This window comes from Chroicocephalus ridibundus, chromosome 8, assembly GCF_963924245.1.
Source record: "Chroicocephalus ridibundus chromosome 8, bChrRid1.1, whole genome shotgun sequence".
In the NCBI taxonomy this organism is placed as follows: domain Eukaryota; kingdom Metazoa; phylum Chordata; class Aves; order Charadriiformes; family Laridae; genus Chroicocephalus; species Chroicocephalus ridibundus.
Window position 1 is genome coordinate 18,939,044 of NC_086291.1, and position 17,202 is coordinate 18,956,245.

The 17,202-nt window shown below is 40.4% G+C and overlaps 1 protein-coding gene across 2 annotated transcripts in view; it reads right to left on the bottom strand.

The window, feature by feature from the left end:
• TGFBR3 (transforming growth factor beta receptor 3) overlaps positions 1-17,202 on the bottom strand; it is a 125,881-nt gene that overhangs the window by 99,255 nt on the left and 9,424 nt on the right. For both annotated transcript variants that reach the window (XM_063343949.1, XM_063343948.1), the window contains exon 2: positions 11,485-11,660. In XM_063343949.1, the coding sequence (XP_063200019.1) occupies positions 11,485-11,545 (61 nt within the window). In that variant the 5' untranslated portion in view covers positions 11,546-11,660. The remainder of the gene's footprint in view (positions 1-11,484; positions 11,661-17,202) is intronic.

The following is a 17,202-nucleotide window of genomic DNA, read 5'->3' on the forward strand; positions in this document are numbered from 1 at the left end:
AGACTAAAGACCAGGACAACTTGTTGAGAGAAGTGATTCTGCCCCGCTGCTCCACTCTCGTGAGACCCCACCTGAAGTACTGTGTCCAGCTCTGGGGCACCCAACATAAGGAGGACGTGGACCTGTTGGAGAGTCCAGAGGAGGGCCATGAAGATGAGAGGGCTGGAGCACCTCTCCTACGAAGACAGGCTGCGGGAGTTGGGGATTGTTCAGCCTGGAGAAGAGAAGGCTCCAGGGAGACCTTATAGCAGCAGCCTCCCAGTACCTACAAGAAAGATGTGGAGGGACTCTTTGTCAGGGAGTAGAGCAATACGATGAGGGGTAACAGTTTTAAAATGAAAGAGGGAAAGTTTCAATTAGATTTTAGGAAGAAATTCTTTACGGTGGGGGTGGTGAGGCACTGGAACAGGTTGCCCAGAAAAGCTATGGATGCCCCATCCCTGGAAGTGTTCAAGGCCAGGCTGGATGGGGCTTTGAGTAACCTGGTCTAGTGGGAGGTGTCCCTGCCCATGGCAGGGGGGTTGGAACTAGATGGTCTTTAAGGTCCCTTCCAACTCTAACCATTCTGTGATTCTATGAACTGTATTGTTACCACTTCAGAACATGAACCCTAGGACTAATTTCACTAAGGAAGAAGAAGCTGTGCTGCAGTGCCCTAAAACTTCTGCCATAAAATTGTCCTAGAGACGAAATGTTATAAGGCCATATCAGGATCAGACACCTACTGACTGGCTTAGAATGGGATTAAAGGACAGAAGATGTAGTGAACTCTGTGCAGAAAGTTGCGGGCCAAACATGAAACCTTTCCAGTTGCAGGGGCTTGTAGCCTGCGACACAGCAAACTGAATCCCTAGAGAAGGATTCCAGCAAGGGACCCCGCCAGGGAGCACTGGGACAGGAGCATGCACAGACTGACACCAAGGAGCACTAGAGAAAAATCGTATTTCTTCTACTGGAACAGAGTATTGCTCCTCTCAAAAACTTAATGAACGCAGTTGGAACAAGGAGACAACACAGGTATCAGAACTGAATCAACTTAATTAGTTCAGTCAACTAACAACCAAGAATGTTTATTGCTCCAATTAAATTAATCCAGTCCAGTAGGCCAAAAAAGCATTGATTCGTTGCTCAGAAATTCTCCCTAATAAATCCCAATTTCACTCTACTTTTTCCTTGAGCAATCTTGTCAAATCACAGACAGATTACATGAATACTTGACCTATAAAACCATCTTAAGCGCATTATTATTTCTTTGGAGAAAGAGGGAAGCTACATTCTAGGACTCCTCGAGGTAGGGGGAAAAAAAAGGGAGAAAAAAAAAAAAAAAAAGAGTTCTTTGTTAGCAACCTTTACTTGAAATGTCTTAGACAATTATTTTCTTGCTGAATACTTTTGTGTAGTGCTTGTGTGATGTTCAAACAAACAGAAGAGTTAGCTGGGTAGGTTTTGTCCACATACAGGAAGATTTTAACACCGCCATTAAGCAGCTCAATACTCAGAACTCTTTCATTAGAATTCTTTTCTCCTGAATCATATCAATGAAGTTGAAGTTCAGTCTGGTATTCATAAGAGCTGACTTACAGGCTTCTTGCTGCAAATGTACTTTTGAGATCCAGTAAACGTAACAGAGACCTAGAATTAAGTAACTTTAGTTTTTAAAATTCTTTTATTCAAAATCAGCCATCACAGAGAGTCTTAAATATTGTTTAGCTTTGTGCAAATTGCTTAAAAAAAATAGCTTTGCTAATTTCAAAAATTAAAAGAGAACAGAGATTTCAAGGGAATTCATAAGCAACACAACAGGGTCTTTTTCATGATTGCTTTTATTTTTCTGTTACTGGCACAAAGTAATCATTAGTCTGAGCTTTTTAGGTACATGATTTTTTTTTTCCTGTTACAGAAACTATGACTAAAGTCAGAGAAGCATTTGCCTAGATGTTACAGTTTGGACAATCGTAATCTTTTAAAAAACCTCAAGGAGTCCTTCCTAAGATACATATTTTAGCTCTCTTCCTTCCATCTGTGACGATATATGTTATCACCAAGATCAAACATTAGCGCTGGGAGAGTGAAAGTGAATACAGTGAACAATATGGCCACGAGCACTATTGCAGCAAGAAAAACAACTACGACTGGCCCGGCTCCAAAAAGCAACTGAGGCAAGTAATATCCAGGGTAATCTCTGAACAGTTTTCTTGCCAGTTTTCTCAAATACCCATTACTTTTTCAGCTTGGAGGTGAAAATATCCCATAGAACAATTAATTACTGCTTTGAATTCACTAGTGCTATAAAAGGAAATTTGGCCAGACTGATCTAACATTTCAAAGCAGAAAATACAGAAAACTGGCAACTTCTACGAATTACATAGTTGAACAAATCATCTCCGAAGATGAAGTCTGCCCTAGTGGGAGAAATTGAAGCCACATATTAAAACTTCCAACACGTTGACCAAACTATGCATGGGATGTAACATAGTCCTACCTGCTGTTGAAGGTTTTCTTCTAATGATGCAAGAGTCACATTTCACCTGAAAATCCTTTTGCCTACAGCAAAGTAAGAGTAAGTCTCATATTTCCCACCCCCTTGCTCCAAGTATGACCGGTTCTACTTCCTGTAAAAATAGCCATTTTATTTTTATTTTTTTAAAATTAAGGGTTGGCATGACAGGAGAAAAAAAAGAGAAAAGAGAAGCAGCTCCATCAGTTAAGACACTCCTAAGGACATCATAACTAATTTATGACTTACTAAAACTTCAACCAGCTTGTTCCTTATCCGAGATCACAAAGAACTTCTGCAGTTCAGCATCCATTAGTCTAAACACAAGCAAGACAGGCAAAAAGTCTGTCAGACCTTTAAATAAAACCTTTGCCGTTTTCATGCCTCCAAAAAAGGGCAGGGAGGGGCTTTTGAAGAATTAACGAGATAACAGCAGTTAGCACCGATGTGATCCAAGTACTTTAAAGCTATTATGTTAGCCCTTCAAACAATCCTGCATGGAAGATGATGGGGCAGAATGCAACTGTTTCACACATCAAGAGACCAAGACTGAGAGATGAAATAACTTGTTTCGAGATCACAGAGAAAGTCACTAATCCAGATATGCGTCTTTCGTCTTTCAGGCAAAAACTGAGACTCATAGGTTAGTCCTATGCATTTAATACACCTGTGGTCATCAGGCCACAGGGACTCCACAAAAATAATTGATCCAGCCAGCAGCCGAGCCATCACTGCGCTTTTCTCCAGGAGACCCTGCTCATGGTCGAGGACAGGCCACAGCTGGGAAGAATCATTCTGATGGCCCGTAACTCACTTCACCCTCTCCCAAGGGCCCTTCAGAGACAGTTACTTACATTTAGTCACCACCCAGGATGAACATACACACATCGAGTCACACAGGGCAGCTGTGTGTTGGCTGTATGAGAAGTGCATGTCAGTCAGGGGGCAGGAGAAGATTCCACCGCGGTCCTCAGACACAGCAGAGCAAGCAGCGCACCCGCCCAGCAGAGCCACACAGAGGTTTTAGGCTTCAGAGCAGATGTTTTCCAAGAGTAACCAGGAATCGCCCATTTGGACTAAATACACACGCACACACACCATGAGTGGCCATCACTGGAAGTTTCTCGTCTTCTACAGATTTCCTTAAAGCAACCCCCAGTATACAAACTGAACTATGTTAAGCTACTTCAGCTATACCTACATTTTTAAATAACCTTTTTGCCTTTACTCACCTTCCTACCATTACCAGAGCCTAAGGAACCACCGTGACATTGTGCTGCTAAGTGGCCATTTACCCCCCCCCCAGTTTCTACACATTAATGAAAGGCCCACAGCCTTGTGAAGCAAAAGACGTCAGCTTGACTTAGTAGCTTGAATCAAAATAGCTTGAGGAGAATCTCTAGTAGGACATATGTTTTACTGCTCCATTTAAATGGAAATTACTAATGTAAAGGAAAATTTTATTTATTCCCAAATAAATTGCATCAACTGTCCTTTCCAGACACAAAGCAAGTTTGGTGATTTAGGAAGTGAAGAAAAAGAAAAGAGGACAAGAAGTGAAGATAACCACAGAAATCAATTCTTCACCCACTCTTGGCTGCAAGCGTTAAGTAAACTAAATTCATTAAAAAAATTAAAAACAAAACAAGAACAAAAAAAAGCAAGACCAAAACACCCAACCTGTTCCAGAAGAGGTAAAACAGCAACAAACCTTACAAATGTTTCCATCACCTAATCCTGAATTCCTTTATTTGTTACATCTTCTATGCGCTGCTTCCAATAATGACAGTAATGACATTTTCAATTTAGTTCTTTCCATCTCTGACAGGTAAAATCCCTTTTTTATTAACTGCCTATTAGTAAGTCTCACAGTGTCGTAGCTGCCAAATAAGGGAACAATAGCTCCATCTTTTCATAAAGTACACTTACAAATATGAAGAAAAGCATACCATGCTTGAAGCAGCTGCACTTTATGGAATTATTAAAGACCTTTCCTTTTGTCACCTGGGGTCAAAATTTATCCTTTGTGAAATTCCATTGACTTAAAACAAGTTTACACCAAAGAGGAATCCAACTCAATGCCTTCAGGTAATGAAAGATGGCACAGAATCTTTGTGCTAAATATGTATTTTTTTCACTCCAAATTCATCTCTCCTGTGACTTACAGCCTGAGGGAATTCAGCTCCTTTTATTGTCATTAGCTACGGAGGATGAAATTATTTCACTTCTTTGAAAAGAAATATATCTGGTCCCTATATTCTCTGTACACTATAACAAAACCAGTAGTAAAACAATAGGGTTGATTCGTGCAGATGTATTTCAGCAGAAAAAGCTTATAAAAGAAGAAGACTTGCAGAAACTCAATACGTTTTTCATGTGAAAGTAACAACTGTTTTTGTAACAGCAGATGCTCCGTTTCTTATTGAGACATCCCAGAATCTCATTCGAGAATGCCGAGTTCAGGGTGCTAGAGCCTTGGAGCCTAATTCTTCCTGTGGTGACAGATCAAACTGTGCTGTTTGATGCTCGCACGGGCCCTGCTTAGTCCAAATGACAGAATTTATATTATCTTGCAGCAAAGGAAACAAGCAAGCACAAAACAAAGTTATCACTCTGTAGAGGCAAGGTAAGCAGGTTCAGCATATCAACAGCTGAGGCCGTTTTGATGGAAGAATAATTTTAAAACAGAAAAATATTAAAGGGCAGGTACATATTAGCTAGAAGACAAATTTTTAGCTATGTCCCACAGTACCTACCACTTTACTCTCATAGACCCTTGAGTTCAGAAAACTTCTTGTCTTCTTGACATTAGGCAAGACAAAAATACCATCTTCAGTTAACTAAATAAGCTCTTTTGACTTGTTTATTAATTAAAGAGATCGAGGATTTGTTATTTTTACAATAAATGACAAATGGAGACGGTAAGAAAGAGTTAATAAGGGCCTACAGTACAGAAAGGATATTAAAAGATCTACAAGCAAAATCCCAAATCCCAATTCCCTTCAGAAAACAAAGGAATTATTTTTAGCACAGTATTTATAAAATAATTACGTGGTGCTTAGAACTTGTTAAAGACAAAGTTCTCTTTAAAAAAAACTTCAATAAATTTCCTTAGAAAGACAAGGATTAATGCCATTCACCATTCCATGCCATAAAATTTTCCACAAAACTACTTTTCATCAGGTGAGTACTCCCCTCCAGAGACAGTCGGTAATGCTGCCATTTGCCTGCATCCATACAATTCAAGCACTGCATTATGGGCTTGAGATTTCTGGGAATTCCTTTGGCGTCATCCAGAGTCAGTTTTAATCAAAGAACCAGACTTTCATGTTTACTGATAAAAGCTCTGGTTGAGCAAAGAAATATAGGATCAGTTGTTTTGCTGAATCAGGACCCACAACCCACAATCCTACTACTCCACATGGGTGCAAAACTCTGCCCAAATTCAACTGGTTTTAGCTTCAGAGCCTTGCTGATACAGGAGGAACGCAGTCTGCTGAGTTCAAGCCATTCCAAGTCTCTAATACAATTACCTCTTCTAAAATACATAACCTTTCTCTGTATCCTGGCACTCAAAATTCTTCAGATTTTTTGTGTGGTTTTGGAATACAAGAATAATGTTCATGCATAAACCACACAGAAATGGCACAGAATCTGACTCAATTGAGCTGGTAGAAAAACAGACAGAAGACCAGGTTAAAACCCTAATTTACATAGGAACAGATCACCAAACAGCAGTGCTGAAGAAACATTAGTTTAGATTTAGTCTAGCTTCCATCTTTGTATTTAAATTGCTCGCTTAAAAGCATCATTTACTGCTTGAAAGGTATTACTTCTTTTTGTGCGAAATTAAGATTAGCTACCAATTTTTTATGTGTATTTTGGCTTCCCAAAGCTAATCTCACCAAACTTACTGACATGAAGTTAGGAATTCATCATTTGGTTCCCTATCAGATGAACATCTGACATTAAGATGCTTCACCACCAGGGTGCTGAAGGGATGGAAAAAAATATTTAGAACAATTTACACCTTTAAAAGCTAGTTCCTAATTAGTAGTTCTCAGAACTGAGAGCATGATAGGCTCTCACAAAAAGAGCACGGCCATTCCCTCACAGCCACTACTGCTGGGCTCCCAGCCTTTCCGACCCAAAGCATGGCAGCGGCACAGATACAAGACAAGCAAAGCACAGTACACAGACCAGCCCTCTGCTCCTCTAACTCTTCTCTGAGCTCTCGAGTCTTTAGATGCTCCCAGTACTAGTTAATCATCCTCCAGAAGACCGACTGTCCAGACCATGAAGGGATAGAACCAGGTGGTTTTTCAAGGGAGGCAGAAGTTGGCTGATGATGAGAAACAACTGAAGGAAAAGGGAGGTGGAGAGCGAAACCTCTATCCATTCAAAAGTTGCAAGCAGTCTGTGCTTTACTTCAGTCCTAATAATTCAAGAGCCAACCAACCTCTGTCCCTTTGTTCTCATCTTCTAACCACAATGCAAACAAACAAAAACCCCCACACCTCTGGCAACAAATATTTTGAGGAAAAATAAAACTTACAATTTAATTACACCTGGGAAATACCCAGAGAACACTGTTTAAAACGGAAGGAAATTTGTGTGAGTGACTCCCAGCATTATTTTTTTTTTTTTAGATCACATCCTTCACTTTCCAGTGGAAGGACTTTCTATTATACTTTGAAGGATCCTATATTGCTTTTGGAAACACAGTGTTCAAGGTCAGGGGAAGTTCCTCTTTTAAAAAAAAAGCTGTCATGACAAGGCCTGTTTCTTCCTGTTGTTACGCTTATTAACATGGCACCCATCACCAGCATATCTGGGGGCACAGATCCAAAAGATACATTAGCTTACAAGCAAACAGCCTTATTGAAAATGAAGCACACGTGCTCTGAACAACCTAAGATTACTTATAAGAACAAGTATGTAGCAAGAAAATAAAAAACAAACAAACTAGGATAACAATACAGTAGAGAATCAGGGAATAAAGTGCTGTTGAAAGAAAACCATAAAGACAGACCTAATGTGAGCAGATAAACCATTAAGCTCAGTATTACAGAAAATGGGTAAAATCTTCAAGGTATCCAATTCTTAGAGTCTCTCCATCAGCCTGAGGACACCTATGAAACACTGTCACAAGATGAAAGGTGTCTACAAAGCAAGCAGAGGCAACACCAAATACCAGGGGGGTTGAGCAAGACAGAACATAGTTGCATGGGCAAATTCTGGTTGGTGTCAGATGCCACGGCTGCACTGCTTTGTCAGCAAGCAGGAACGATTTGCACCACTGGAGGATCTACCCCAGAAGGCTGGAATGAGAGCCCTGACCAGTGCAGATCCGCAGGCTATATCACCCTCCTATCCAGCTGAACAATAAGGCAGGAAAGAAAAAGGGAAAAAAAAAGAAGTTTAAAAAAATTTCCCATTCCTTCATGGAAGAACCTATCTTGTTGAAGGTTTGGCTCCAGGGTCTAGGCCAGGTATGTGTTTCAGCTGCCCTCTAAGACATTTTATCAAGAGATACATCATGCACCCAACTGCACAAATTTGCAAGCAAGTAAACTAAATATGTTTCAGCCTTTGATTTAAGCCACATTAGGACAAAATATTTTTGCTCCCAAGACTACAAAGCCAGACTTGCTTATGAGGTTATCCAAGGCTGTAGCATGTGCAGTTCTGAGTGTTTGTGCGGAGTTCCTACTGCAGGTTGCCAGACCTTAGTTTAAGCCCACTTCAAAAACATATTTCCTTCAGACAGGCAGGTAGCTTGCCAGCAGTTCTCCTCTCCATCCCGCCTTGGACTTTCCATGGGAAAGAAAAATCTCACAGTAATCAAGGTTTTCCTTGCAGTATTTTTCTGCACAATTGAAGCTGTGTAAATATGAGCTTACAAGAAATCTGCGTACAAGGCTAAAAGTAAAACAGATTCACATAAGCATCTAGCTACAAACATCCAAGCTGTAAGAGGAGGCAGAGAAAAAGACAAGTATTCTTTGAATATTTATACAGACTATTTTCAATGCAAAGTTAGTGAGATATATTCTTTAAGCTATTAGGATGAAAAACATGCAGTTTTGTGGCTCAGGTTTGAATATGCATCTCTGCATCATGTCATCTAACTCAGATTTTTTTTTTTTTTGAGATATATTTAACACATTAGTTCCCTAAAAAGCAAAAATGGAAAGAAAAAAAAAAAAACAACAAACAAAACCCACAGATTCTGTCTAGAACATCACCTGTATCTGAAGGGATAACAATGATGAAGATATTGGAAAGTTAGCAACAAAACTTAGACAATAATAGGAGTGTCAGTGTGGGACTGGCAAACAAAAGAAAGGTGTGCTCTCCTGCAGCAGCCTCACTACTTCAGAAACAAAGAGTAAGCTGGAAAAAGGCTCTCTATATAAAAATCAACACCCTAGGGAGGTGGCATGCTGCCCCCTGCCTCCCCCAGGCCTCACCACAGGCACGCCGGGATTTTATTTATACATCTTAGTTTTATTTATACTCCTCAGTTTTATTTATATTAGTATGTTAATGGTTCATGCCTGAAAAAGCGCGGGTTCTGTACACTGGCAATTAAGACCCAAGCCTGCGGTACCCTGGCCATCACGTTGACAACAGCTCATGGGCATCTGCCACAGCTTCTTCTGCACATGACTAGAACACATTGCTTGCTCCCACCTGTATTCCACCTAGAGCCACAAACTCCCTGCATTTAAAGCATAATTGTTTGGGTTAACAGGACTCGGTGACTACTAACAGAAAAACGTTGCAAAAGCTCTATCTAAATAACCTTCAGAGAGCCATCCTTTCTCAGTTGTAATTATATCTGCTGGAGATCTCTCAATCTCTCTCTCCTTCATCAGAGTCCATCAGTTCTTTATTGCTCTTATCTTACTGTACTCGTGATACTCTGTAAAGGACATTAACTAGTTGTTCTCATTAAGAACTTATTGCAAAAATAAAAAGCGTGGAAGAAAATCAAACCCCACAGGATAGGCACAGGCAGAAACCACAACGATAGTGCTTCCTCACCTCCCCTAATGAACTGTGACCCTTTCTACTCCCTTCAGCTATCTTCTTCCCATGCACATAGTGGGAAGAATCAGTCTCCAAGAAAGAAATAACTTTGAAGTTAGCCCTGCTCTGAGCAGGGGGCTGGGCTAGACTTCCAGAGGTCCCTTCCAGCCAAAATAATTCTATGACTCTACTTATGAATAAAGCATCTGATCAAATCCAAGGCCAGAGCGCTCTCTAAGAGTTTGTTACAAGAATAGCTGCCAGAGGAAAACACAGAATTGGGGAGTAAAACCAAAAAACCACAATAAACTTCAGGACAGACATGCTAAGGTTTCTGAACGCTGAATAACTTTCTAATAGTAGTACTATGTTTGATAACACTTTTAAATGAGTGGGTTTTAATAAAAGCCAGCGTTAAGAGGTAAACTGACTTCTTAGGCAAGCAGTCTCCTCAGCAGCAAAATGGAATTGTGGTTGTGATCAATTAAAACAGTTTTTATTTTCTGCACTGGCACTTGCTTTTAAAGTAGATTTTTACACATGTATAGTGATTTGGATTCGCTCCAAGTAATCGCTCTTCTCAGCCAAGACCAGCATTTCATATCCTCAGCTCAAGCCACAGACACACTCAGACACACCCTGTATTGCTGAAAGTTCATCTGTAATGAAGCTATTGCAAAATGTTAGCATCATGTACTATTAAATAATCAAAGTTACTAATGCTGGATAGATGCCTTCAGAAGGTCAACCCAAGAGATAGTCCCACAAGGCTTGAGGGCTTGAAACAACACAATTTTCCGTGCTGACGATGAAAAGAAGCCAAATTGTAACACATTTAATTGCTCAGCCCTGTCTCTTCCAAAGCTGGTCATCTTTTCCACGGTGAGGACATCTCAGATTTAAGCAGGCCATCTGTCCACTTTTCCCACTACCTCATTTTGACTGACTGTATATCCACTTGGCCTCTCCTCCAACGACCCGCGCTGTATGCAGGCTGGACACATAAGAGGCTTCCCCTTGCAACCACAGGAAGAACTTTGACAAACAAACATACCGAGAAGAATCACTTCAGCACTTGAAGAAACTACAGTATAAGCTAGGTACTTGAACTCTACAGATCTTTCCTTTCCCAGTCACAAGTTATTGCAACACACTGTTTTAAAAATCCCTATCTAGGACAACACACGGGGTAGGAACAATCCCCATAAATGGCAATGCATCTTCCTAACCTGTGAGATCGCCAGTAACACTGACCATCACCACTGACAACTTTAAAACAGATTAGACAGCTGTCAGGAATGACCGAGGTGAGATTTATCCCAACAGGGCAGGAAGGATGGATGGAATCGGTGACCTGTTAGGAAGCTTTATAGGATTCTGTCAGAAATTTCTTTTTATGAACTAAAAATAATCAGGCCTTAATTTCAGATTATAGACCTCGCAGGCAGCACTGAGCCGAGGTGGTACACCCTTTCAGCCCACCTGTAGAGAGACCCTACCTCAGCTTCCCCAGCACAACCCTGCACCCAGGGTAATAAATCCAGCCTCTTGACAGAGCTAATAGTTTGGCCTCAGCATCACGCCGGCAGAGCTACCCTGCTTCCATTCCCAAAGGCTTCCATAGCAACCTTCCCTTTTATAATATATATGCACCATGCAATTGCCTTTCTTTAAAATAAAGAAATTACCAAAATAATTTACATTACCACTGCAGTTCTTTAATGACTTTTAAGGGGGAATATAGGTGCAAGAAACACTCCTATAGGAACAGCATTGTTTCTCAGATCACCATATGAGCAGTTATGATCACAATAGCTTTATATAAAACCTAGTCGTAAATATAAAGTTTAGCTGACCTACATTTTTCCAGCATGAAAAAGTATTTTTGATCAATAATTCTGAATATATACAATAAGTTACACTGAGTGTATGATTTACATAATGCCACCTACCTGCAGCTGCAAAGCACGAAATCATCAAAGCAAACACTGAAGTCACACAACTTGAAGACATTTTTGCAAGCACTGTGTCTTCTCAAATCAACTCCCTTTGTAGCTCTTCATGTAGATTTGCTTCCTTTGAAATTTGTGGTATGTTTTGAAATCAAATCTTCCAGACTTTTAATTGCCTACAGAAAGAAGTAAAAATACAGTTTTAATACAACTTACAGAAATGTTACTGGACATTTAAAATTATCTCTCTTGTAGCAAGAGAAACAGAATTCTTTCTTAAAGGACTACTAGAGGAGTGGATTTTATATTGCCAGATACACAAGGTACTGACCGCTTAGTCCCCTTCCCCCCTGTATTTCAGCACTTCTTTGCAGCTGTTGCTCTTTCCTATTACACATTGTGCAAGTTGTGATCTGCTTGGAAGTGAAATCCCAGAGTCCTTTCTGTCAACTCATACTGAAGTCCTGCTGAAGCCTGCCAATGGTACTCGTAGCCTCAGACATGTTTACTTTAAGTGTTCAGACTTTCTCTGGGATATATAAACATTTGTTTGTTTATTTATCTGCTGCTACCTTTATTATCCCATGGAGAAAGTGTTTCACATGTGCTTTAGCTGGTTTACGGGTAGAACAATAAATTTAAGTCATCATTTCTCAGTATCACAAATTTTGAAAACATTTTAAGGCCACTTGACACTAAATATAAATATAAAGCTGTTCAGAATCTTTATTTTAAGAGATTTCAAGACACGATATACCAGGTCAGTAAAACAACTTAAACGTACTATACAAATAAATGACGATACAACTGACGCCTGCAGGCATTAAAAACATTAAAAATTCTGCCCCCAGAATGCATGCTGCAGATTTCTGAGGGGAAACACTAGATGCACAATATCCTCTTCCACTTTTTTTTTTTGGGGTGGGGACTGGTGTTTTGTTGGGGTTTTTTTTGTTTTGTTTTTTAAATCTACTCTCAATCATCCAGATGTCTAGAATGAGACTATAGACCAAGCAGGTAAGGAACCAGAAAGCCGGTATCGTATTCAATCGAATAAAAATCTTATCTACTTTACTTCACTACCAGCCTTCAGGAGCCGAAGGTGAACCACTAACGTTCATCGCAAAGCAATGCCAGCAATTGCAAACAACCATCACAGGGCTAAGTGATAGCAAATGCTGAGTCAGGACCAAAATCTACACCACAACAACATGAATACCATTTAAAAGGTTCTTGCTGACACTGAAACAGAATGAAGTACAAAGTCAGACAAAAGGTGGTTACACAAAAGGTTCTGTTTCTGTTGTGCAGCCTGTGCCATGCTGTGCATGGCCAAAAGTCTGCACAAGGGAAACCTGCACGTACACCAGCACTCCAAAATACCTGCTGACAGCACTCCTACAGCTACGAGGAAAACACCAGAAACTCCTTTGCAGAATTTCTCCGTGGGTTGTCAGGCAGTGACAGCACCGCCCTGTGCGGGGGGAGCTGCAGCCACCCACCAAGAAAGGGCTGTTGGTGGCCAAGGCCAGAACTACGGCCTCCAGCAGATCCTTCCCTCAGCGCCCAGCTCCTCTGGGCGGTCCCGGCGGTGCCCCAGGTGCCACCAGGTCCCACCCCTGTGGTGGCCAGGAGCACCCAGACACCCCACTCCTGCGGGACAGAAACGCGGCAGGGGCGAGGAATGAGCTGGAGATCAATCACAACCTGGGGTTTCATGCAGTTGACTTTCAAGCTCAGCTTCCCATGTAAGAAGCACGTTTGCTTTTGTTTCCTGTTTGCTTTTGACACAGGATATTTTAGGTTGAAACTCTGTAAAACTCTGTAACTGGTTCTTCCCCCTGTAACTCCTCATGGCCTCCCTTCCAGTGCCTTAGAAACATTGTCAGACACCAGCAGTCAATGAAGGAAACCCCTAGGGAGTAGTGACTCCAGTAATGCTACCTAGTAATCTTTATCTTCTACCTACTAGCACTCAATCTGGGGAAAAGGAGGTAACTCTTGCCTTGGAAGAGGTACGCTTATCACTTTGTACAGTGCAAACAAGATCTGGGCATCTGCTATTCACAAAGTTATGTATGATTAATGTATAATTAGATATCCCAAACTGGAAATTCTTTTGCATCAGAATTAAATTATATGAGACTGGCAGTATCTGTGAAAATACTTAGTCCTACTAACCTAAAACCTTGACCTCAAAAATTAATATCCTGGGACGTTCAAAATAGCCTTAGCTGCAAAAAAAAAAAAAAAAAAAAAAACAAAAACCAAACCCAAACGGCATTTTTGTTCTCTTCCACACATTGTCCTTTTTAAAACTGGTCCTGAACTTAGGAATAAATATTAATTAATCTAAGAGAAAAAAATGTTTTGAGAAATAAATACCTACTTATGCATCATTCAACATCATCAGTTCTGTATTATTTTGCTTATTCCATCTTAAAAATGTATCACTGTTACTGAAGTTGAATGTTTTATTACTTACAGGTCCTCTGGCACAAACTATTCTTTCCACTGCTTGCTGGGATCAATACATTTAAAAAAACATGAGGTGAGCCTGCAACACTGCCACACAACACCACTGAGGAAACAAGACACTGCAGTGAAGTTCTATCGCTAATAGCAAGACAAGCAACACAGACTCATAAAGCTGCAACGGTCCACCCTAAAATCCCAAACAAGCATGATTTACCTCAAGTTTTATTCCGTGACATTTTGTAGAAGATGAGTTCATCTTCAAGAAATAAAAGTTCTGGAAAAGCATTAAGACACACACAAAACCAATGCTACAGACAGCTCAAAACAGAAAAACCTCAGAAAATGATGGGTTCCTTGGGCAATTTACAAGGCTTGTAAAAATTATTCATCCTGAACCTACTGGAAGCATTCAATGAGTTCCTAGATATCTCTCATGTCCCCCAAGAGTGTAAGGTTATATAGCTAAACCCTCAAATCCATGAGGGTTACTGAGCTTTGTGGTAAATTATGGCCAACCTTTATTAAGCAGAAATAATAAATTGCTGACAAGAGCGTTGGACAATCCTTTAACACAGAAGTTTTTGAACATGGAAATCCAAATCAAACAGGTTTAATGCCAAAACAGCAAGCCATAAGGAATTTATGACAGATATTGAACATCATTTGGGAAGTCAAACATTAGCTGGAATCATTTGTTGCTATTTCTCTAGATGAAAAGAAATCTAAATCTACTCAGCGAGAGTATTTGGTTGCTAACTCAATTTTTAAATGCTGCCATAAAGAAAAGTGATCAAATACAGCAAAATCATGAGGTTTCTAGCCAGTGTTAGCTGTAACAGACCATCGTAATGTCCTGCAAGATACCATATGTGGAAATGGGCAATGAACAAAAGAGAAACCAGAAAAAGGGCAGCTACAGCACAAACACTCAGTAATACACTAAGTAGGAAAATACATTACTTAGATCACTCGTCCATCAGCACAAACCTCTCATTCTTCCGTGACATTTTTATAAGGCACACAGTCATGCAAAATAGGGAGCACATGGAAAGAACTGGAGGTACAGTGATGCTGCTGAGAGCGGCTGAGAATCCCATTCCATGCTGCCCCCCTAGGTACATTAAAAGGCCAAGTTTTAATTCGACTTCGATTTGGGAGAGATGGTTTAAAAGGGAGAGAGAATACATACACATTTGCATCTGTATGTAAAAACTAAAATGATTTGATTCCTAGCACAACCCACTGACCGATAACATTTACAAGGTATAACTCATATAACCCGGAGCACGCAGTATGCGATCCAAAAGCCCTAGGCTTCTACTCCAACTCTGCCAGCTTGTGAAGGGTGAATAACAGAGACTTAAATGAAAATTAGGAAGATCCTTCTAAAGAAAGGGCTCACTTGATTGAAGATAAGCATTCACAAATTTAAAAAGGAGGGCAAATGAAAGATAATGTGAAAAGGTGACAAACTGACAGTGACTTTTGGGAAGTTGGGATGGATGATATCCAGACTGCCGGCTATACAGCAGCAATTCAAGTCAGAAATCACAGGCAAAAATGCTACTAACAATTCATTTAAGAATAAACCCATTAAGCAGGCAGTTTGTCAGTATTCTGGAAAACCTGTTCATCCTCAACTGTGATGGAAGTCAGCTATGAAGCTGCTATTATCTGACAGTACCAAAGAGAAACGAATAAGAAAGTAGGTGAGAAAAGTTCAGCTGTGGTGCAAAACATGCCAGATTTTGCTTCAGTGTGAAACCTGCTGTCACTAGAAGAACATGTGAAACCTGAAAACTAGGAAAAGTTGAGGCAGCCCACAGAATACAGGGAGACTTCCTTTGAAATAAGAAAAAAGCTGTGCAAAGGGATTGGAACCTAAACTATTTATCCAAGAAGTAAACAAAACTGCTAGTCAATTTGAGATTCAAAAGAAATTTCCAAGAGAATCATCTTTTCCTTTGGGGTATATCTGGGTAGCTATTTTTGTAACTGAGGTCACAAAAGGGCATATTAAAAGTATAACCAACAAATCCTAACGAGGAAGAGGAAGAGAAAATGACATGAGAGCTTTGGGTTTACTAAACATACTGTTTTCAGGCCAGTGCTTTATACTACTACAGGCTGCAAGAAAGGCTGGCAAAAGAGAGTGTCTGCAGCCAGAGGCATTGCACACTCTAAGACGCACGGCCTGCTGGGGTCATTTTCACTGACGTTTGTTGTCATAAAGGCCACTAGTCCTGATAAAAGTGAAGGTCTAAAAAGCACAAAAGAGCCTGTTTTGTTGAGAAGTGTAATTCTGCAGATGCAATCAGGAAGGAGCACTACTGGGAACATCAGGAAGGATCTTACTACTACTGGATTTTATTAGGTTTGAAAGAAGACTTGGGGAGCGGAAGGGGGGAAACACATTTTGAAGTACACAAGGATAAGAAGAGGAGGAAGGTACAAGGTTTTAATTTGGTTTAAAGTAGGAGCCTCTAATGTCCATGAGAATTTTAATGCATAAAGCTTAGCTAGAAACCAGTGAAAAATAGGAGGCTTTTGGAGGACACTGGGACGCGCCGACCAGCCTGTGAGCATGGCCAGCCACAGAAGGACAGATCTCATTGCTACTCCAAGCTAGAGGACAACAAACGCTCAACTCGATGGTATTTAAAAAAATCTGACTTTGTTAGAGGCAGCAGCAGTAAGCACAAAACACAGATCACTTCAGTACACTACTGAAGCTTTCATTAACTGAAATGTTTCTTCTTTGTAAAAATCTGCTACTTGTCTTCCTCAGAATCCCAGTCTTTTGTGGATTTTTTTAAAGCTATCCTTTGAATTAAGTATCACCTTTAATACTACAACATGACCACAGAATTCAGAAGTTAGAAGCATGCTGCTTACTTTTAAAAAAAACCACCTTTACCCTAAGGATTTCCCAGCCCTCGCTGACAGGAGCTCCCATGACAGAAGTCTCTGTGGTCTATGGATGACTTGTTCCTGAGACATCAGCATTCCGCGCTGTTCTGTCACCAGCAGAAAGGCATCCATCCCCACGCCTGCTTACTGCTCTCCCAAAAGGGGACAGGACTCTGCTTTAAAGTCCTTGAAGTAAAATGAAAATGACTGAATATAAGCCCTAGCATTGAGCTCTGTCTTCAGAACACCTTTGAGTACCTTTCTACTCACTGTACCTCTAGCAAAATACCTATTATATATTACTCTTCTTAAGATCAGTGGTCTCCTAAG